The 17,298-nt window shown below is 41.4% G+C and overlaps 1 protein-coding gene and 2 long non-coding RNA genes across 3 annotated transcripts; all 3 read right to left on the reverse strand.

Moving 5' to 3' along the window:
• Positions 1–5,405: 5,405 nt before the first annotated feature.
• Positions 5,406–9,398, reverse strand: LOC127302511 (uncharacterized). Its single transcript, XR_011746121.1, has 3 exons — positions 9,240–9,398; positions 5,932–6,004; positions 5,406–5,705 (listed from the first exon to the last, which is right to left on the reverse strand). It is a non-coding gene; the product is annotated as an uncharacterized lncRNA (long non-coding RNA).
• An 81-nt stretch (positions 9,399–9,479) lies between these two features.
• Positions 9,480–10,317, reverse strand: LOC127302509 (uncharacterized). The gene is made up of 3 exons (XR_007852905.2): positions 10,222–10,317; positions 9,945–10,040; positions 9,480–9,751 (listed from the first exon to the last, which is right to left on the reverse strand). It is a non-coding gene; the product is annotated as an uncharacterized lncRNA (long non-coding RNA).
• Positions 10,318–15,070: 4,753 nt separating this feature from the next.
• On the reverse strand, positions 15,071–16,031 carry LOC127302504 (dehydration-responsive element-binding protein 1A). Its single transcript, XM_051332969.2, has one exon. The coding sequence runs from the start codon at positions 15,907–15,909 to the stop codon at positions 15,190–15,192; it is 720 nt and encodes a 239-aa protein (XP_051188929.1). The 5' UTR covers positions 15,910–16,031; the 3' UTR covers positions 15,071–15,189.
• Positions 16,032–17,298: the final 1,267 nt, after the last annotated feature.

The following is a 17,298-nucleotide window of genomic DNA, read 5'->3' on the forward strand; positions in this document are numbered from 1 at the left end:
TGTTCATCATCCAACAAGAGAGTGTAGAGTCTAGCATCTATCTATTTATTTTGTTAAGTGATCAATGTTGAGAGTGTCCACTAGTGAAAGTATGATCCCTAGGCCTTGTTCCTAAATACTGCTATCGCTGCTTGTTTACTGTTTTACTGCATCTTTACTTCCTGCAATATTACTACCATCAACTGCACGCCAGCAAGCACTTTTTCGGCGCCGTTACTCTTGCTCATATTCATTCATACCACCTGTATTTCACTATCTCTTCGCCGAACTAGTGCACCTATTAGGTGTGTTGGGGACACAAGAGACTTCTTGCTTTGTGGTTGCAGGGTTGCATGAGAGGGATATCTTTGACCTCTTCCTCCCTAAGTTCGATAAACCTTGGGTGATCCACTTAAGGGAAACTTGCTGCTGTTCTACAAACCTCTGCTCTTGGAGGCCCAACACTGTCTACAAGAATAGAAGCACCCGTAGACATCAAGCTATTTTCTGGCGCCGTTGCCGGGGAGGAAAGGTAAAAGGTACTCACACTCCGGATCTCGGCTACTAAACTATTTTCGCCGTTGTAAGTACTCGAAGCTATTTCCTTTAGATCCTGCAATTGCATCTTTTTGTTTCTTGTTTACACTAGTTAGGCATAATGGACAACAATGAGCTTCTTATTCTATTTCCTGATTTAAGACATGGATGGTTTGATGCGAAAATTAAAAAACCTATGGAACATATTAGTATGAACGCTTTGAACACCATTGTTGCTAATGATATGGAAAATTCTAAGCTTGGGGAAGCTGGCTTTGATGAGCATGATATTTTTAGTCCCCCAAGCATTGAGGAGAAAATTTACTTTGATGATACTTTGCCTCCTATTTATGATGATTATAATGATATTGGTCTTTTAGTACCGCCTGTTATGGAGGATAAATTTGATTATGATTACAATATGCCTCCTATATTTGATGATGAGAATAATAATGATAGCTACTTTGTTGAATTTGCTCCCACTACAACTAATAATATTGATTATGCTTATGTGGAGAGTAATAATTTTATGCATGAGACTCATGATAAGAATGCTTTATGTGATAGTTATATTGTTGAGTTTGCTCATGTTGCTACTGAAAGTTATTATGAGAGAGGAAAATATGGTTGTAGAAATTTTCATGTTACTAAAACACCTCTCTATGTGCTGAAATTTTTGAAGCTACACTTGTTCTATCTTCCTATGCTTGTTACTTTTTTCTTCATGAACTTGTTTATTTACAAAACTCCTATGCATAGGAAGCATGTTAGACTTAAATTTGTTTTGAATTTGCCTCTTGATGCTCTCTTTTGCTTCAACTACTATTTCTTGCAAGTGCATCATTAAAACTGCTGAGCCCATCTTAATGGCTATAAAGAAAGCACTTCTTGGGAGATAACCCATGAGTTTATTTTGCTACAGTAACTCTATTTTATATTTGTGTCTTGGAAGTTGTTACTACTGTAGCAACCTCTCCTTATCTTAATTTTGTTGCATTGTTGTGCCAAGTAAAGTCTTTGATAGTAAGGTTCATACTAGATTTGGATTACTGCGCAGAAACAGATTTCTTGCTGTCACAGATCTGGGTCTAATTCTCTGTAGGTAACTCAGCAAATTATGCCAATTTACGTGAGTGATCCTCAGATATTTACGCAACTTTCATTCAATTTGGGCATTTTCATCTGAGCAAGTCTGGTGCCACTTTAAAATTCGTCTTTACGGACTGTTCTGTTTTGACAGATTCTGCCTTTTATTTTGCATTGCTTCTTTCGCTGTGTTGGGTGGATTTCTTTGTTCCATTACCTTCCAGTAGCTTTGGGCAATGTCCAGAAGTGTTAAGAATGATTGTGTCACCTCTGAACATGTGAATTTTTATTATGCACTAACCCTCTAATGAGTTTGTTTCGAGTTTGGTGTGGAGGAAGTTTTCAAGGGTCAAGAGAGGAGGATGATATACTACGATCAAGGAGAGTGAAAGCTCTAAGCTTGGGGATGCCCCAGTGGTTCATCCCTGCATATTTCAAGAAGACTCAAGCATCTAAGCTTGGGGATGCCCAAGGCATCCCCTTCTTCATCGACAACATTATCAGGTTCCTCCCCTGAAACTATATTTTTATTCCATCACATCTTATGTACTTTACTTGGAGCGTCTGTTTGTTTTTGTTTTTGTTTATGTTTGAATAAGTTCATCCTTGTGTGAGAGAGAGACACGCTCCGCTGGTTCATATGAACACATGTGTTCTTAGCTTTTAATGTTCATGGCGAAGGTTGAAACTGTTTCGTTAATTGTTATATGGTTGGAAACGGGAAATGCTACATGTAGTAATTGATAAAATGTCTTGGATAATTTGATACTTGGCAATTGTTGTGCTCATGTTTAAGCTCTTGCATCATATACTTTGCACCTATTAATGAAGAAATACATAGAGCTTGCTAAAATTTGGTTTGCATATTTGGTCTCTCTAAAGTCTAGATAATTTCTAGTATTGAGTTTTGAACAACAAGGAAGACGGTGTAGAGTCTTATAATGTTTACAATGTGTCTTTTATGTGAGTTTTGCTGCACCGGTTCATCCTTGTGTTTGTTTCAAATAACCTTGCTAGCCTAAACCTTGTATCGAGAGGGAATACTTCTCATGCATCCAAAATCCTTGAGCCAACCACTATGCCATTTGTGTCCACCATACCTACCTACTACATGGTATTTCTCCGCCATTCCAAAGCAAATACTTCATGTGCTACCTTTAAACAATTCAAAATCTATTATCTCTTATTTGTGTCAATGTTTTATAGCTCATGAGGAAGTATGTGTTTTATCTTTCGATCTTGTCATTTACTTCGGATAGACTTTCACCAATGGACTAGTGGCTCATCCGCTTATCCAATAACTTTGCAAAAAGAGCTGGCAATGGGGTTCCTAGCCCCAATTAATTAACTTTCATTAATAATTCTCTTCACATGTTTTCCTCTGATTCATCAGTAAGCAACTTAATTTTGCAAATAGACACTCCTCCATGGTATGTGATTCTTGGAAGGCACCCGAGGATTCGGTTAGCCATGGCTTGAGAAAGCAAAGGTTGGGAGGAGTGTCATCCATAAATAAATAAATAAAAACTAAACTAAAGTGCATGTGTAAACAAAAGAGAAGAGGGATGATCTACCTTGCTGGTAGAGATAACGTCCTTCATGGGAGCCGTTCTTGAAAGTCTGGTTGATGAGGTAGTTAGAATACCCACTACCATTCGTTGACAACAACAAACACCTCTCAAAACTTTATTTTTATGCTCTCTATATGATTTCAAAACTTGAAAAGCTCTAGCACATGATTTAATCCCTGCTTCCCTCTGCGAAGGGCCTTTCTTTTACTTTTATGTTGAGTCAGTTCACCTATCTCTCTCCACCTCAAGAAGCAAACACTTGTGTGAACTGTGCATTGATTCCTACATACTTGCATATTGCACTTGTTATATTACTTTACATTGACAATATCCATGAGATATACATGTTATAAGTTGAAAGCAACCGCTGAAACTTAATCTTCTTTTGTATTGCTTCAATACCTTTACTTTGATTTATTGCTTTATGAGTTAACTCTTATGCAAGACTTATTGATGCTTGACTTGAAAGTACTATTCATGAAAAGTCTTTGCTTTATGATTCATTTGTTTACTCATGTCATTACCATTGTTTTGATCGCTGCATTCATTACATATGCTTACAATAGTATGATCAAGGTTATGATGGCATGTCACTCCAAAAATTATCTTTGTTATCGTTTACCTGCTCGGGACGAGCAGGAACTAAGCTTGGGGATGCTGATACGTCTCCGACGTATCGATAATTTCTTATGTTCCATGCCACATTATTGATGATATCTACACGTTTTATGCATACTTTATGTCATATTTATGCGTTTTCCGGAACTAACCTATTGACGAGATGCCGAAGGGCCAGTTGCTGTTTTCTGCTGTTTTTGGTTCCAGAAATCCTAGTAAGGAAATATTCTCGGAATCGGACGAAATCAACGCCCAGCATCCTATTTTTCCACGAAGCTTCCAGAACACCCAAGAGTCGCCAGAGGGGGGCCACTGGGCCCCCAGATGACAGGGCGGCACGGCCCAGGGGGGGCACGCCCCCCTAGTGTGTCACCGCCTCGTCGCCCCTACGACTCCCCCTCTTCGCCTATATAAAGGTCCCTGACCTAAAAACCACGACACGTTCAACGAAACCAGAGAAAACCTTCTAGAGCCGCCGCCATTGCGAAGCCAAGATCTGGGGGACAGGAGTCTCTGTTCCGGCACGCCGCCGGGACGGGGAAGTGCCCCCGGAAGGCTTCTCCATCGACACCACCGCCATCTTCATCAACGCTGCTGTCTCCCATGAGGAGGGAGTAGTTCTCCATCGAGGCTCGGGGCTGTACCGGTAGCTATGTGGTTCATCTCTCTCCTATGTACTTTAATACAAAAATCTCATGAGCTGCCTTACATGATTGAGATTCATATGATGATGCTTGTAATCTAGATGTCATTATGCTAGTCAAGTGGATTTTACTTATGTGATCTCCGAAGACTCCTTGTCCCACGTGTGTAAAGGTGACAGTGTGTGCACCGTGTGGGTCTCTTAGGCTATATTTCACAGAATACTTATTCACTGTTATGAATGGCATAGTGAAGTGCTTATTTATATCTCTTTATGATTGCAATGTGTTTTGTATCACAATTTATCTGTGTGCTACTCTAGTGATGTTATTAAAGTAGTTTATTCCTCCTGCACGGTGTAATGGTGACAGTGTGTGCATCGTGTAGTACTTGGCGTAGGCTATGATTGTGATCTCTTGTAGATTATGAAGTTAACTATTGCTATGATAGTATTGATGTGATCTATTCCTCCTTTCGTAGTGTGAAGGTGACAGTGTGCATGCTATGTTAGTACTTGGTTTGGTTATGTTGATCTGTTATGCACTCTAAGGTTATTTAAATATGAACATTGAATATTGTGGAGCTTGTTAACTCCGGCATTGAGGGTTCGTGTAATCCTACACAGTTAGTGGTGTTCATCATCCAACAAGAGGGTGTAGAGTCTAGCATCTATCTATTTATTCTGTTAAGTGATCAATGTTGAGAGTGTCCACTAGTGAAAGTATGATCCCTAGGCCTTGTTCCTAAATACTGCTATCGATGCTTGTTTACTGTTTTACTGCATCTTTACTTCCAGCAATATTACTACCATCAACTGCACGCCAGCAAGCACTTTTCTAGCGCCGTTACTACTGCTCATATTCATTCATACCACCTGTATTTCACTATCTCTTCGCCGAACTAGTGCACCTATTAGGTGTGTTGGGGACACAAGAGACTTCTTGCTTTGTGGTTGCAGGGTTGCATAAGAGGGATATCTTTGACCTCTTCCTCCCTGAGTTCGATAAACCTTGGGTGATCCACTTAAGGGAAACTTGCTGCTGTTCTACAAACCTCTGCTCTTGGAGGCCCAACACTGTCTACAAGAATAGAAGCACCCGTAGACATCAGCAACCCACACACCTTCCGCTTAGACATAGAAAGGAGGTCGTGGCAGCACATAGGACCATCAGTGGGTTTGGGTCCTAAGCCAACATCTTCGACATACTCCTCAAAATTATATAGAACCTCAGTTCTTCTAACTCAGAAGTGTTCTAGTACATTCTGAGTTACCTGCCAATAATACATTGACAATAGAGTAATAGGTCAATACTCTAAATTATTTCAGTAATACTACCTAGACCAGTGCAAGGATTGACTTAGAATACGAAAGAATTTGTAAAAAGAGAAAGTGTATAAAGAAAAATATGTATCAACTAAATTTATCAGCAGCACAGAATGCAACAACAACAAGAATTGTTGTTTATTGACCTAAGTACATAAAGAATACACCACTTACCTATTTAATAATTTGGAGTTAGATAGTCAATATGTGAAGGAAACAACATCTGTGGCACAGGTGGCCCCTGAACCTGCAAAATGTGTGGGAGTCATCAAATAAATCAAATGTTGCATACCACGACAAACTGTAGATTGCTATCTGAATAATTCATCTTTCATACATCCAAAAATTTCTTCATAGTAAGGTCACACTATCGAAGATCACACAAGTTACTGACAAACTGTGCATCACATCTCTTTTAGTTTGATCACAATTTGGAGCTCTTCAACACTTCAGAGCTCTTTTGCTGCTAAAGCTATAACAGAGATGAACCTCTACTATCAGGCTATGGTGGTAGAGCGCAGTGAGAAATTCTCCAGCTGGTTGAAGTACAAGCTGAGGTGTCATAAAATGATGCGGTTTTGGGCTCTACTTGGTTAAGTACAAATTGATCCACCTACAATTAGCGGGGATGAAACCTGACCACCTTCCATATCATTAGGAAGACAAAATAAACCTCAATTCAAGCACCAGGTGCAATCAAAGCAATAGTTCTCATATAAAAAATATCATGTGTAGAATGAATTTCATACAAATCCACCGCAAGAACAGGTCATTTTTACTACTGCTGCTGAACAGCACGAGGTAGAAAAATGAATAAGAAACTTCATTTGTTCAACAAAGTGATATACCAAAGGAAGATTTAATGTGGCCGTTGTCATGGATGCACCGGCAACAGGTATGCTGATGATGCAACTAACAAACAGAGCCAACAGAGGATGAACCATCTCATATAAAATGATGTGTCTATGTCTAACAGATTGGTTAGCAACCCAGGTCCGATATGTAAAAAAGAGGCATGATTTTTGGGCCGGGTCAGGCTGTCCGGGCCAGGCTGCCCATGCCCAACTGTAATTATTGCTATAAGCCTGTAAGCTATGAATGACATTGACAGCTTAGTCAGTATATTCTTATTTCTGCTTTAAGTTGCGCTTTACGAAAATTAAATCATCCACATTATAAATATTTATCCACATATGGAGAAATATCTGTAGACGGGTTATATTCATGTTTTTTTGCAAAGTATATTCCTGTTTCTAGCCTTTAAAAAAATTATATTATCTCCAGAATTTGTATCAGTGAAGATACATAGAACAATATGCCCTGAAGTGTTCAGTTATATCACTCTTAAATTTCATCCTTTCGATTCACATATCATCAAAATTGGTAACTATTCACCGATTCCATTAATCGGGAAATTAACCGGAGACAATATATATCACGATGAAGCCACTAAAACCTGTGCAATTATGCTATTATTCAACAACCCCTATCATCTTGGTTAATCTGCACCACTCAGGTGTTTTGACGTGTCAATTTTTGTTCTTATAGGTTGTACGAAGATATTTCAGGAAAGTGTCAGGTCAAATTTCAAATTTTAATATCATAATAAGTGTACTAAAAGGCAGGTCATCCGGATATGGTTGGTAAAAGCTAAAGAAGGAATATAAGATGCAATACTTATACACAAGTAGCAGCACCTTGATACCTAGGTTCTGGATCATATAAACTGGGATATGTACCTACTGTATGGGGCATCTCTGAGAGTTAGTATGGTGATTATTTATAACAACTCCCCAAAATGAAGGGAGTGGCGGTGAAATAGAGAAAGCATATAATAGCCATTTACCTGAATTAAATCAGAGAGAACAGAGGATGAAGTAGTGCAGTTGAGATCTGCAATGAACCAAATCCACACAGGATTGTTAGATAATCTCGCTGATAGGCAAATTGCTTTCAAAATTTGACATAGTGAAATGTTTCAATACCCCAGAATACTGAAAACAAACACCTACCCTATAAAAAAATAGTGGACCTACTCAAGCACTCTTTAAATTGAAATAATATGACGATCCATACAGCTGGATATATGGAAAAAAAAAGAAATACAGCCTAGGCGGTTTATCATTCCCTGGTGCGAGCGGAGAAACAATGTGATATGCTTCTGAGAGATCTATGTAATGAGCACGTGATCAAACTGAGAAATAAAAAATCAAGAAAAAAAGGATTGAGAGCATGACCATCTCTGTAGTTTTCCTATCCTAGAAAAAGGCAGAGAGCGAAACCAGAACTTATTTCAGATCACGGCACAAGAAACATCAAAATCAGAAAGCATTTCTTAAAACAAAGGAGAATATTGAAGAATGATAAATATACTAAGTATTCCCAATTGTAGCCTTTTGCCCAAAGTCACCTGGTCCGCTCATAGTAGCCGGAAACAGGGAACGGTGGCGCGTTCCCTGAATCGGGAACGTCGTCCCGGATTCGGGATCGGGATCGAGAAGAGGGACGGAGGGATTCATCTTAGAAACGCGACCCGGTACAGTCGGTACGCCTCTCTTGCAAAACTGTTGGAGTCGATCTATTTTTGGAGGAAACGAAGCTGGTTGTGCGGCTACGTAATAGGGATTTACTCAGGTGGAGTTGGACAACGAAAGGAAACGGTAGGGTTTGTACTAACTTCCTACCTTCGGAAACCTACCATTGTTTCTATGCAGTAGCAAAGGCGTAGCATGGAATCTTGGCAGGTTCTTGTGATCATGCTGGCAATCTGTGCATCCTACAGGTTACATGTGAGGACGGTGATCATGCCGGTTAAAGCACAAATTGAGGCCTCATACAAGACTGCAATTTTGGGCTTCACCTGGTTAAAGTACAAACTGATACACCTAAAAAAAGAAAACACACAACTCAAGTATAGCACAATTTTGTGTTGAAACCATGTATGCATGTGTTATGTTGTGCATCTTCATAGGCTCCACAATTAGCGTAAGAAAAAATTGGATGAAACTTGATTGCCTCATATACAATTAGGAGGACAAGAAAAGCCTCAATTAAAGCACCAGATGCAATGAAAATTAAAGTTTCCATATAAATACATCATGTGCATAATGAATTTCTCTACAAATCCACCACAAAAACTGAGACTTCTTTATTTATCATGCTAAATAATGCGAGATCAAAAATGAAGAAAATTAATTCAAGTGTTTATCCGTTCAAAAAAATAATGGAGTTATCCATATATGGACATTCAATAGCCTCAGCATAGACAGTTATATTTGGCACAACGAATGTTAAAATAACTACAACTGTTCATCCGTAACTACTATTTAGCTTTTAGATATTTATCTGCAATTGCAAAGTAACACTCTTTGACATGGTTAAATATAGACTATGCAATGACATTTGTCGTCTCCTTCAATTACCACTGTCATGAAATGAACTAAAGGTGCTACAGAAAAAAAATCTCAAGTACAGCTGCTTACTTGATGGCACATTCATTACATGCTACAAACTAATCGATTTGATAGCTCTCTCTTTCAGCTCCTGAGATACCATTGAAGGAATGATGTCAATATGACAAATATCATCAAACACACCATCTTCCTGCTGGTACTGGAGGGTAACAATACTGCAAAAGAAACAAAAAAAGGTCAATCACCAGGAAATTATAGTAGATAAATGCAAGTTTGCCCACCCAACTGCAAACCTGTAAAAATTAAAAACTAACATGTATTCAGAAAACAAAAGTAATGCCAGAAGCCTCTCTGTGTTATAAACTTGGACATTAATACTAAATTCAATCTGAACTGAATTAGAAAGAAAGTTTGCCTTATTCAGGGATGAAAGAGAACGCAAATGATCAAATCCAAGGTCCAGATTTCAAAGATTTATACTTTCTGCAGATAATCCACTAATGTCTCAGAACAGGCCCGGTGTTCCTGTAGGACTTGAGATACAAAAGCAGCTTCGGATGAGCGATGGTTGCATCCGACACCTAGCAAACGAAAAACAAGCAACAACCCACATTAGAATAGAAGTGTCCTCATCTAATCATACCACAACTATCTAACAACGTCAACATGTTGCGATAGATGGGACAATAGCATATATAATGGTTCGGAAATTATCAACATAATATAGAAGATCATTTAAGTAAAATCTATGACCAGATAACTTTTCAGACTCACCTTTCCAGTTGGGACATGGATGCCCACTTCCTCAGCACCAGATCGTGGACTGTCAAAACTTCGAGCGGCAAGCGTAGGTGAATCACCTGCGTCAATCTGAGAAAAGATATGATTTCTAATGCCTTTAGCGAGTATGTAATCATCCAAAATAAATGGAAATGAAACAGTACAATTGATACTTCACTATTCCTAAATAAATGAAAATAACAAAGGAGTATGCATCTTAATCTTAAAACGATCTCTTGAAGCCACTTGAGAAAAATCCTCGAAAATGTACCATTATCGATGCAAACAAACGAAATGCTGATGCATGCCTCTGCACGGGTAAAAGAAAAACTTCTTTCCATGGATACTGCCAGGAGAAAAGTACATATTAAATTCACAAGCATTGGATTCAAGAACTTTTGGAAACATGATACAAACCTAATGAAAAGACAACAAACTAAAATAAGCAGATTTGTTCAGTTGCACTATTAAACCAACCAGGGAGGGATTGTACGGGTATGGAAGAAGAAAATAGCATCAGATAATGCACACTTAGTGATTTTCCTAGAGATTTAGGTGCTAATACAAAAAATAAAAATCCTCCTGCTTATCATCTAGGGCGACATAATTTTTCTTTTCGGCATCCAAGGCGGTGCATTCCTTCTCGTCCTCCTCGGACTTCCAGTCCCAAATCCAATTCAGCTAGAGAAACGATACATACAAATCCAGAGTAAGCAAATGAATAGTCTACACAGAGAACACAATGAGCCAAGAAATTAGCACCACAAAGAATTATATATATCATATCCGTGACTCAATCTAACACTCCAGGCTTACATACCATCACACCACAAAGAATGAAACAAACAAAGGTCCAAGTAGGGGATGAAGCCATACCTGTTGTCGATCCACTACAACAAGACATAGGTTTATGAGAAGCCTCACATCTTGCTGCAAAGTTAGAAAAGGTTAAACCATGAGGAAAGCCTCGATACCTTGGAGATCTGCTGCACAAAAAGGGATTCAGAGATAGAGATGATGGCTGAACCTGGCTATTGGTGGATGGAGCTGCAGGCCATATGAACACCAGCTGGTTGAAGAGCAGCAGCAACGCCACCTGCAGACCACGATCCTGTCCGATCCCACACATCGTTCCTCTGCTTTCCCACGTGCTCCTCCATGGCAGGTGTGTCGGCGTGAGCTCGGGGAAAGGGAGGGTCGTGGAGGAGCTCCGATGGCCGATTGCCACATCGGTTCGATAATCCCCTCCAGCCATGGTCGTGCCTCCTTTCCGTGTGGGCGCTGCCTGTCCTCGCGTGTGGCTGCCGAGCCGGCGGCGAGAGAGAGGAGAGGAAAGGGCAGCAAGGGAAGGGGGGGCTGCGGGATGGAGGAGGAGGAGGAGCTCGTGGCGCGGAAGATTTAGGGCCGAAAGGCAGCTGCGTGGATTGGGGAAGAACTGCTAGGGATTGGCTAGGCTTTGTCTCACACACGACCACACATCAGCCAATCCCACTCCTGCTGCCTCCTTATCCCGTGCGCGCCAAAAGAAAAAGAGGGTGTGGAGGAGCCGGGCTCGATGAAGACGAGCTGGAGGCTGAGCTTCCTCGGCCGACTCGCACGACAAGGGGGGGGGGGGGGGAGGGGGAGGCGAATCGTCCGCGTCTGGATTGGGGAGGACATGGCGAGGGGATTGGCGAGGACGAAGCGTGCGCGTCGGTTGGGAGCCGACGGCTAGGGTTTCGCTAAGTGGGTTTCGTTTTATACTGCCGTGGTAAAAAAATGAACGGTGTGGATTAGCTGAAGGCGGATCTACCGGCCAATAAAATCTGATTTACCTGCTTGCCCCATGGGGTTGCCTCTATTATACCTTTAGATACGGAGTACATTTCTTACAGGAGAACCGTTGGTTTGTAACAGCACTCTGTACGTGGTCAGTTTCATAATACTGAACTCTCGATCACTGAATCTGGCCATGGAGAGAACAGTTCTTGTTCAGGTTTAATTAGTCAACAGCATATGGCTGACGCCTGACGAGACGGTCTGGCATCCAAGTTGGAGATGAGACCGAAGATTAATATGCGTCGCTGTTACGAAATACGATCAGCGATGACATCATCGATCGGCAACCAACAAAACAAGCAGCTAGTCAGGCGGCCTTTCGTGGCTTCTGAATACGCAAGTGGTACGACTGCAGCAAGTGTGGAACGCCTTTGACGACTGGGCATTGAGCTCACGCTGTTGAGTTGACTGAGCAGAGGAATTCTACAAACTATAAAGTAGACGCTGACATTTTGTTGGGCAATAAAATAGGCGCTGACTTTTTTAAGCTACGGAGCCGGATGTGAACTAATTTTTCTATGCGAGCGAGCTGTTGACTTTCTAGGAGGTCAAAGAAAACATCAGGGTTAGCTTTTGCGTCTTGAAGATGCAGGTGAGATGGACGGGCTGGATGTCAACGGGGCTTGCGACGTCACACCTCATATATACAGGGTGTTGGTCAGCATACTAAAATTCCAAAAGTTGTTCTTGCACATGAGCTCGACTGATCTCTCTATTTTGTAAAAGCATTAAAAAGCATATTTATATTTTTTTCTTAAAAATGAAAATAATTCTAAACTTTGTCAATGAGATATACCCTACAAACATGCAAAATCACATTACTAATTTGTATTATGGACTACACAGAAATAATAATAAATAAATAAACACATTATTTTTAATTAATAGTTTGCATGTAAGTGGTATACATCACGGTCTTCATCTGGATTTGTTTTCATAATCTTTTGAAACTGTTCCTACATTTCTTACAAAAATGGGATAACTGGTGCTCATGTTCACCAAATCTCACCACACACTAAAATTCTTCTACATTCGCACATGGCAGCACACACTAAAATTCTTCTACATTCTCACATGAATGCATGTTCATATTTTCCGTAGTGTTCCCGTGCTGATTTCTAACGAGCGAAAAAGGATACTTGAGTCAATGGGCTTTGAACCTGCTCCGTTCATCAGTTTAAAAGAGAATGAACAAGAAATGCATCTTTGTTCAAAAAATGCATCGTGCATATCTCACCATTGTCCCAAACTGTCCGTGGTTTTGTCCACCCTCATCCATGCTCCCATATTCATGGGAAGTTTGGGGCAGCCCGCTTGAGGGTAGACATGTACCGCGTAGGCAACATCCTCCCAACCCCACATGTCGTCGGCTCTAGCCTATATGTACCCTCTCTATCTCTTCCTCATCACTCGCTTACTCTACTGAGGCTCTACCCTCTCTCCCCCTGTACAACCATTCACTGAATTGGTTCATCATCCATAAATGTCATCCTCATTTTTCTTTATATTGACGTCTGGATTTCTTATGATGGAAAAGGTGGACTTAGGTCTTGGTCAGAGAAATTTCAAGGGATTTCCCGTGAACCTTCCTTGGAATCTTCAAAGAAAGAGGGGAGGCGGAAGGCAAGCCAACGGGAGGCCAAGAAGATCGCAACCACCAAGTGGCTAATGATAGAGAGTGTCGATGTCTAAGAGCACGAACGAGCCCACTTCAGATGGAAATGAATGACACTGTAGAGGAAAAGCGGGAGGACTCCACCGGGACGCCACTGCCCCTACGACTGAAGATCGTGGTTTTCATTGCACAGGTAAGGCATCGAACCCTCGTATAATTTCTCATCACAAAACATTGATGACTCCAAAGAAGTTGAAGCTATGTCAATTGAAAGCACTCGAGCTATGTTATGTGTATTATCGTTTCGGCTTGAGTTTGAATCATCGGAAGGAGTAGTAGTTTAAATTTGTGTTTGAATGATGTATTTGGGCCTGTAGTGGATGATTTTCATGTAGAGTGCACCATCATATACCGATCCAAGGGGCACATGATTTTGGTGGGGCAGTAATTTATCTTTCTTCTTTGAAGTTTCTTTTTAAAAGAATGTAAGAACTGTCATCTGCACTAGAAATCGCCTTTTCGGAATGGGGAGCAGGCCCTGGCCTATGCATCAATTACACACAATGTTTCATAGTTCAAGAGTAATACATCTCATGGATCACCCAAGGTGTACATAAAGATCCACCAGCGAATAAAATAAATGTGTGACGCTTATGCATGTTGAATCCTCTTAGTAAGCCGCCAACCACCCTAGCTGTAAATAACCTGAGGAACCATCTTCAGTCAGCTTCATCCATAATCTATGTGCCCCCGTTGCGCCTCCGGTATAAGGTAGGACCATTCATGTATCAAGTGGGAACCATACAGATAAGATGTAGAAAATGAGCATTCGTACTTTTGTTAAACACAATTTATTATGCCAATTTCATATAGCCCACATTAAAGCATAAATTCAGGTTCATATCTGTTGTTTAGGTTTTTTGTCAATACCATTTAGTCAATTTCCAAACATATTTATATCGTCACTAATATCCTAAAGGCAAAGATTAATATATACGCAAGCCAAAAGCAGTTTTCATCATGTGTAGACATGAAAATGGAGCGGAAACTTTCTCACTTTTATGCACAAAAACAAAATGGAAATATGACATAAATAGAATTTTGCAAAATAGAAATGGAAAGGAAAATGTTTTAGCGGAAACGAAAAGGAAATGGAACAACATGTTCCGGCACAACAGACAAGGAAATGATATTTCCGTTTCGTGCAAATATGAATTTTTAGTTTTAGGGTTGATGTGCATGGCCAAATTCAATAGACCCATTACATAACCTACTTGTCAAGCCGAAGTTCCAAAGCGGCTCATCCCAAAACTGACGACCATCTAATCATTCATGCATTGACGAGGTTGCACAGTTTAATCTTCCCCCTATTTTCTAGTAAATTGAGCAGCATGCTAGAATTAAGAAACAAACTTATTGGCTTGCTAGAATGCTTAATTTTTTTCTTGCATGGTTTAAGCGTTCTCTGTGTTCCGGCGAATATTCACATAGCTCTGCTTTTCCACCGTATTTGGTCTATATTTATCTTAGAAAATATCTTCTTCTATTTTTGTTTATGAGATTTCTGTATTTGTTTTTTGGTTTTAAAAAAGTAAAAAACTAAGTGTGGCACTCCGTAGTTGAGCTGAGAGCAAAGGTATCCTCGGTCGGAAGGTCCGGTCGATCTATACAATGCAAAGATCACCAATTGTCAATCAAAAGGCATGCTCTGTTTCCTGAATTTGCACAATCACATTACCAGAAAATTTGGTATCGGAAACCAAGACATGAAAAAAAAAGGAGGATTTTTGAAGTGGCGCAAACTAGCTAGCTCTGGTAGCTCCAGAGCGGTACATCGGCGAGGTTGACCTCGCCGTAATCGCCGAACGCCGCAGACGCAGCCAAGAAAGGCGGCGCCATGAGCATCATGCCCTGCGCTAAGCTGGAGTAGTACAGGTCCCATCCCATATCACTGAGGACTTCCAGCTCGAACGGCGAATTGTCGGCCTGCGAAGACGCCTCCTCGTCGTCGGTGAGGGAGGAGGAGGAGGAGGGCGTCGAAGAAGACGTGCCGGAAAGAGCGTCCTCCTCGCCGAGCTCCTGGCGCCGCTCGAAGTCCTCGACGGCCTCGGTGACGGCGTGGCGGACCTCCTCGAGGCTGCGGTAGGATGCCGGCACGGCGAGCAGCTCGGCGGAGTCGGCGAAGTTGAGGCAGGCATCGCCCGCGGCCAGGGCGAGCATGGCGGCGTCGTGCGCGCGTGCGGCGATCTCAGCGGTGTCGAAGGTGCCGACCCAGAGCCTGCTTCCACGCCGCCCTGGCACCCGCACCTCGCACACCCACCGCCCGGCATTGCCCCTGCGCCGCACGCCGCGGAACACCGGGTGCCGCGTCTCCCTGAACTTTGTCCGCCCCGCCGGCCGCTTCGTCCACGCCGTCTGCTTCTGACTGTGCCCCTGCTGCTGCTCCGGCGAGGTCGAGGGCGAGTGATACTCCCCGCTGCACGACAAGCCTGACTCCCCGCTCATCTCCCTCTTGATCGGACACATGTTCTGAAGGCGAACAGAGTGTTGATCCGAATCACAATCCAACAGGCCTCGGAGGGTTCTTGATGCTTTTTGGTTGCCGAAGTGAAGTGGTTTTGCTCTGCTATGAGAAATTTGAGCGTAGTGGTTTTGGAAGCTGCTACTTATAGGTGGTGAAGAGCAGGGGGCAAACCGCGGCGAGTGAGCCAGTGGCTGAGAGGGCACAGGCTGGAGCTGGAGACGGCGAAGGGGGATGCATCCCGGTAAGCCACAAGGGCGAAGATGAGAGGGAGACTTGGAGAGTGACCTCACGATTTCTTAAATTTATCAGAAATCCACTAGTCTACCAGTACCTTTCAGCACATCTTTTGCTTTGGTCTTATCGTTTTCTGCCTATCCCTGATTACTTTGGCTTTGCGCCCCAACGTGCGGCCGTCTTACTAAACCTGTCAAAGTTCTTGGAGCCGCAGTTTGCGAAGCTCGGTTTTTGGTGTGCCGGATTCATGGGATCTACTAGATGGTCAGTTGTCTTTTGCATCCCATTCTTAGCATCGAAAATGATTAGGTAGATATAGTGAGCTTCCCTTTAGTTCAGGTGTCTCGAGGTATACGATATTTTTGACTTCTAATAGAAGTTTTTAAATTTTTCTCTAGTGAACAAGGTGACATGACTCTCACTTGTTGTCGCGTGTGCAGGTCTTGCGCGGTGCCATTGGGTATTTTGAGTATGTTTTTTTATCAAATATTTGTTTAATAAATGAATTAAATAAAGTTGTATGTTTATCTTTTCGATTCAGAAGCTAGGACGCTCCCTCCATTTAAAAATAAAAATCTGATTACTTATCGACTTGTGTTATCGCCTGCGTTTAGGAACTTAATTTCGAGAGCAACCACGTGTCTCATTAGAAAATCAAGTTACATGAATAAATAAACGTGGAAATTCAAAGATTAACCATGATAAAACAATTGTCTTGAAAAATTTGCAGATATAATTCTAAAGGATAGAAAATATATAACTATCCCTATATTTTCAGCACTCTCCGAAACCAGCGGCTTCCATCAGACTCCAACGCCGCCTAGATGCATGTATGAAGAGACGCCGAGCCTCCACCATTGCCAGATCCAAAAAGCACCATCACCGCTAGATAAGAATACATAATTAGCACTACGTATAAAAGTTTTTTCAAATATCCATCAAACGATTGTGAGTGGTTCGAATATTTCAATCGTCAAGCACAAAGACAAGAGGTGGTACTCCCTCCATGGCGGTTTAAATGGAAATTACGTACTTTGATAAACAAGTTTAACTACAAATTTGGCCAACAAAATATGAGATATATGCCACAAAAATTATACCATTGATTCGTATATAAAAAGTTTCCAATAATATAATTTTTCTTATATGTATCTTAT

Source organism: Lolium perenne, chromosome 5, assembly GCF_019359855.2.
Source record: "Lolium perenne isolate Kyuss_39 chromosome 5, Kyuss_2.0, whole genome shotgun sequence".
NCBI classification, from domain to species: Eukaryota; Viridiplantae; Streptophyta; class Magnoliopsida; order Poales; family Poaceae; genus Lolium; species Lolium perenne.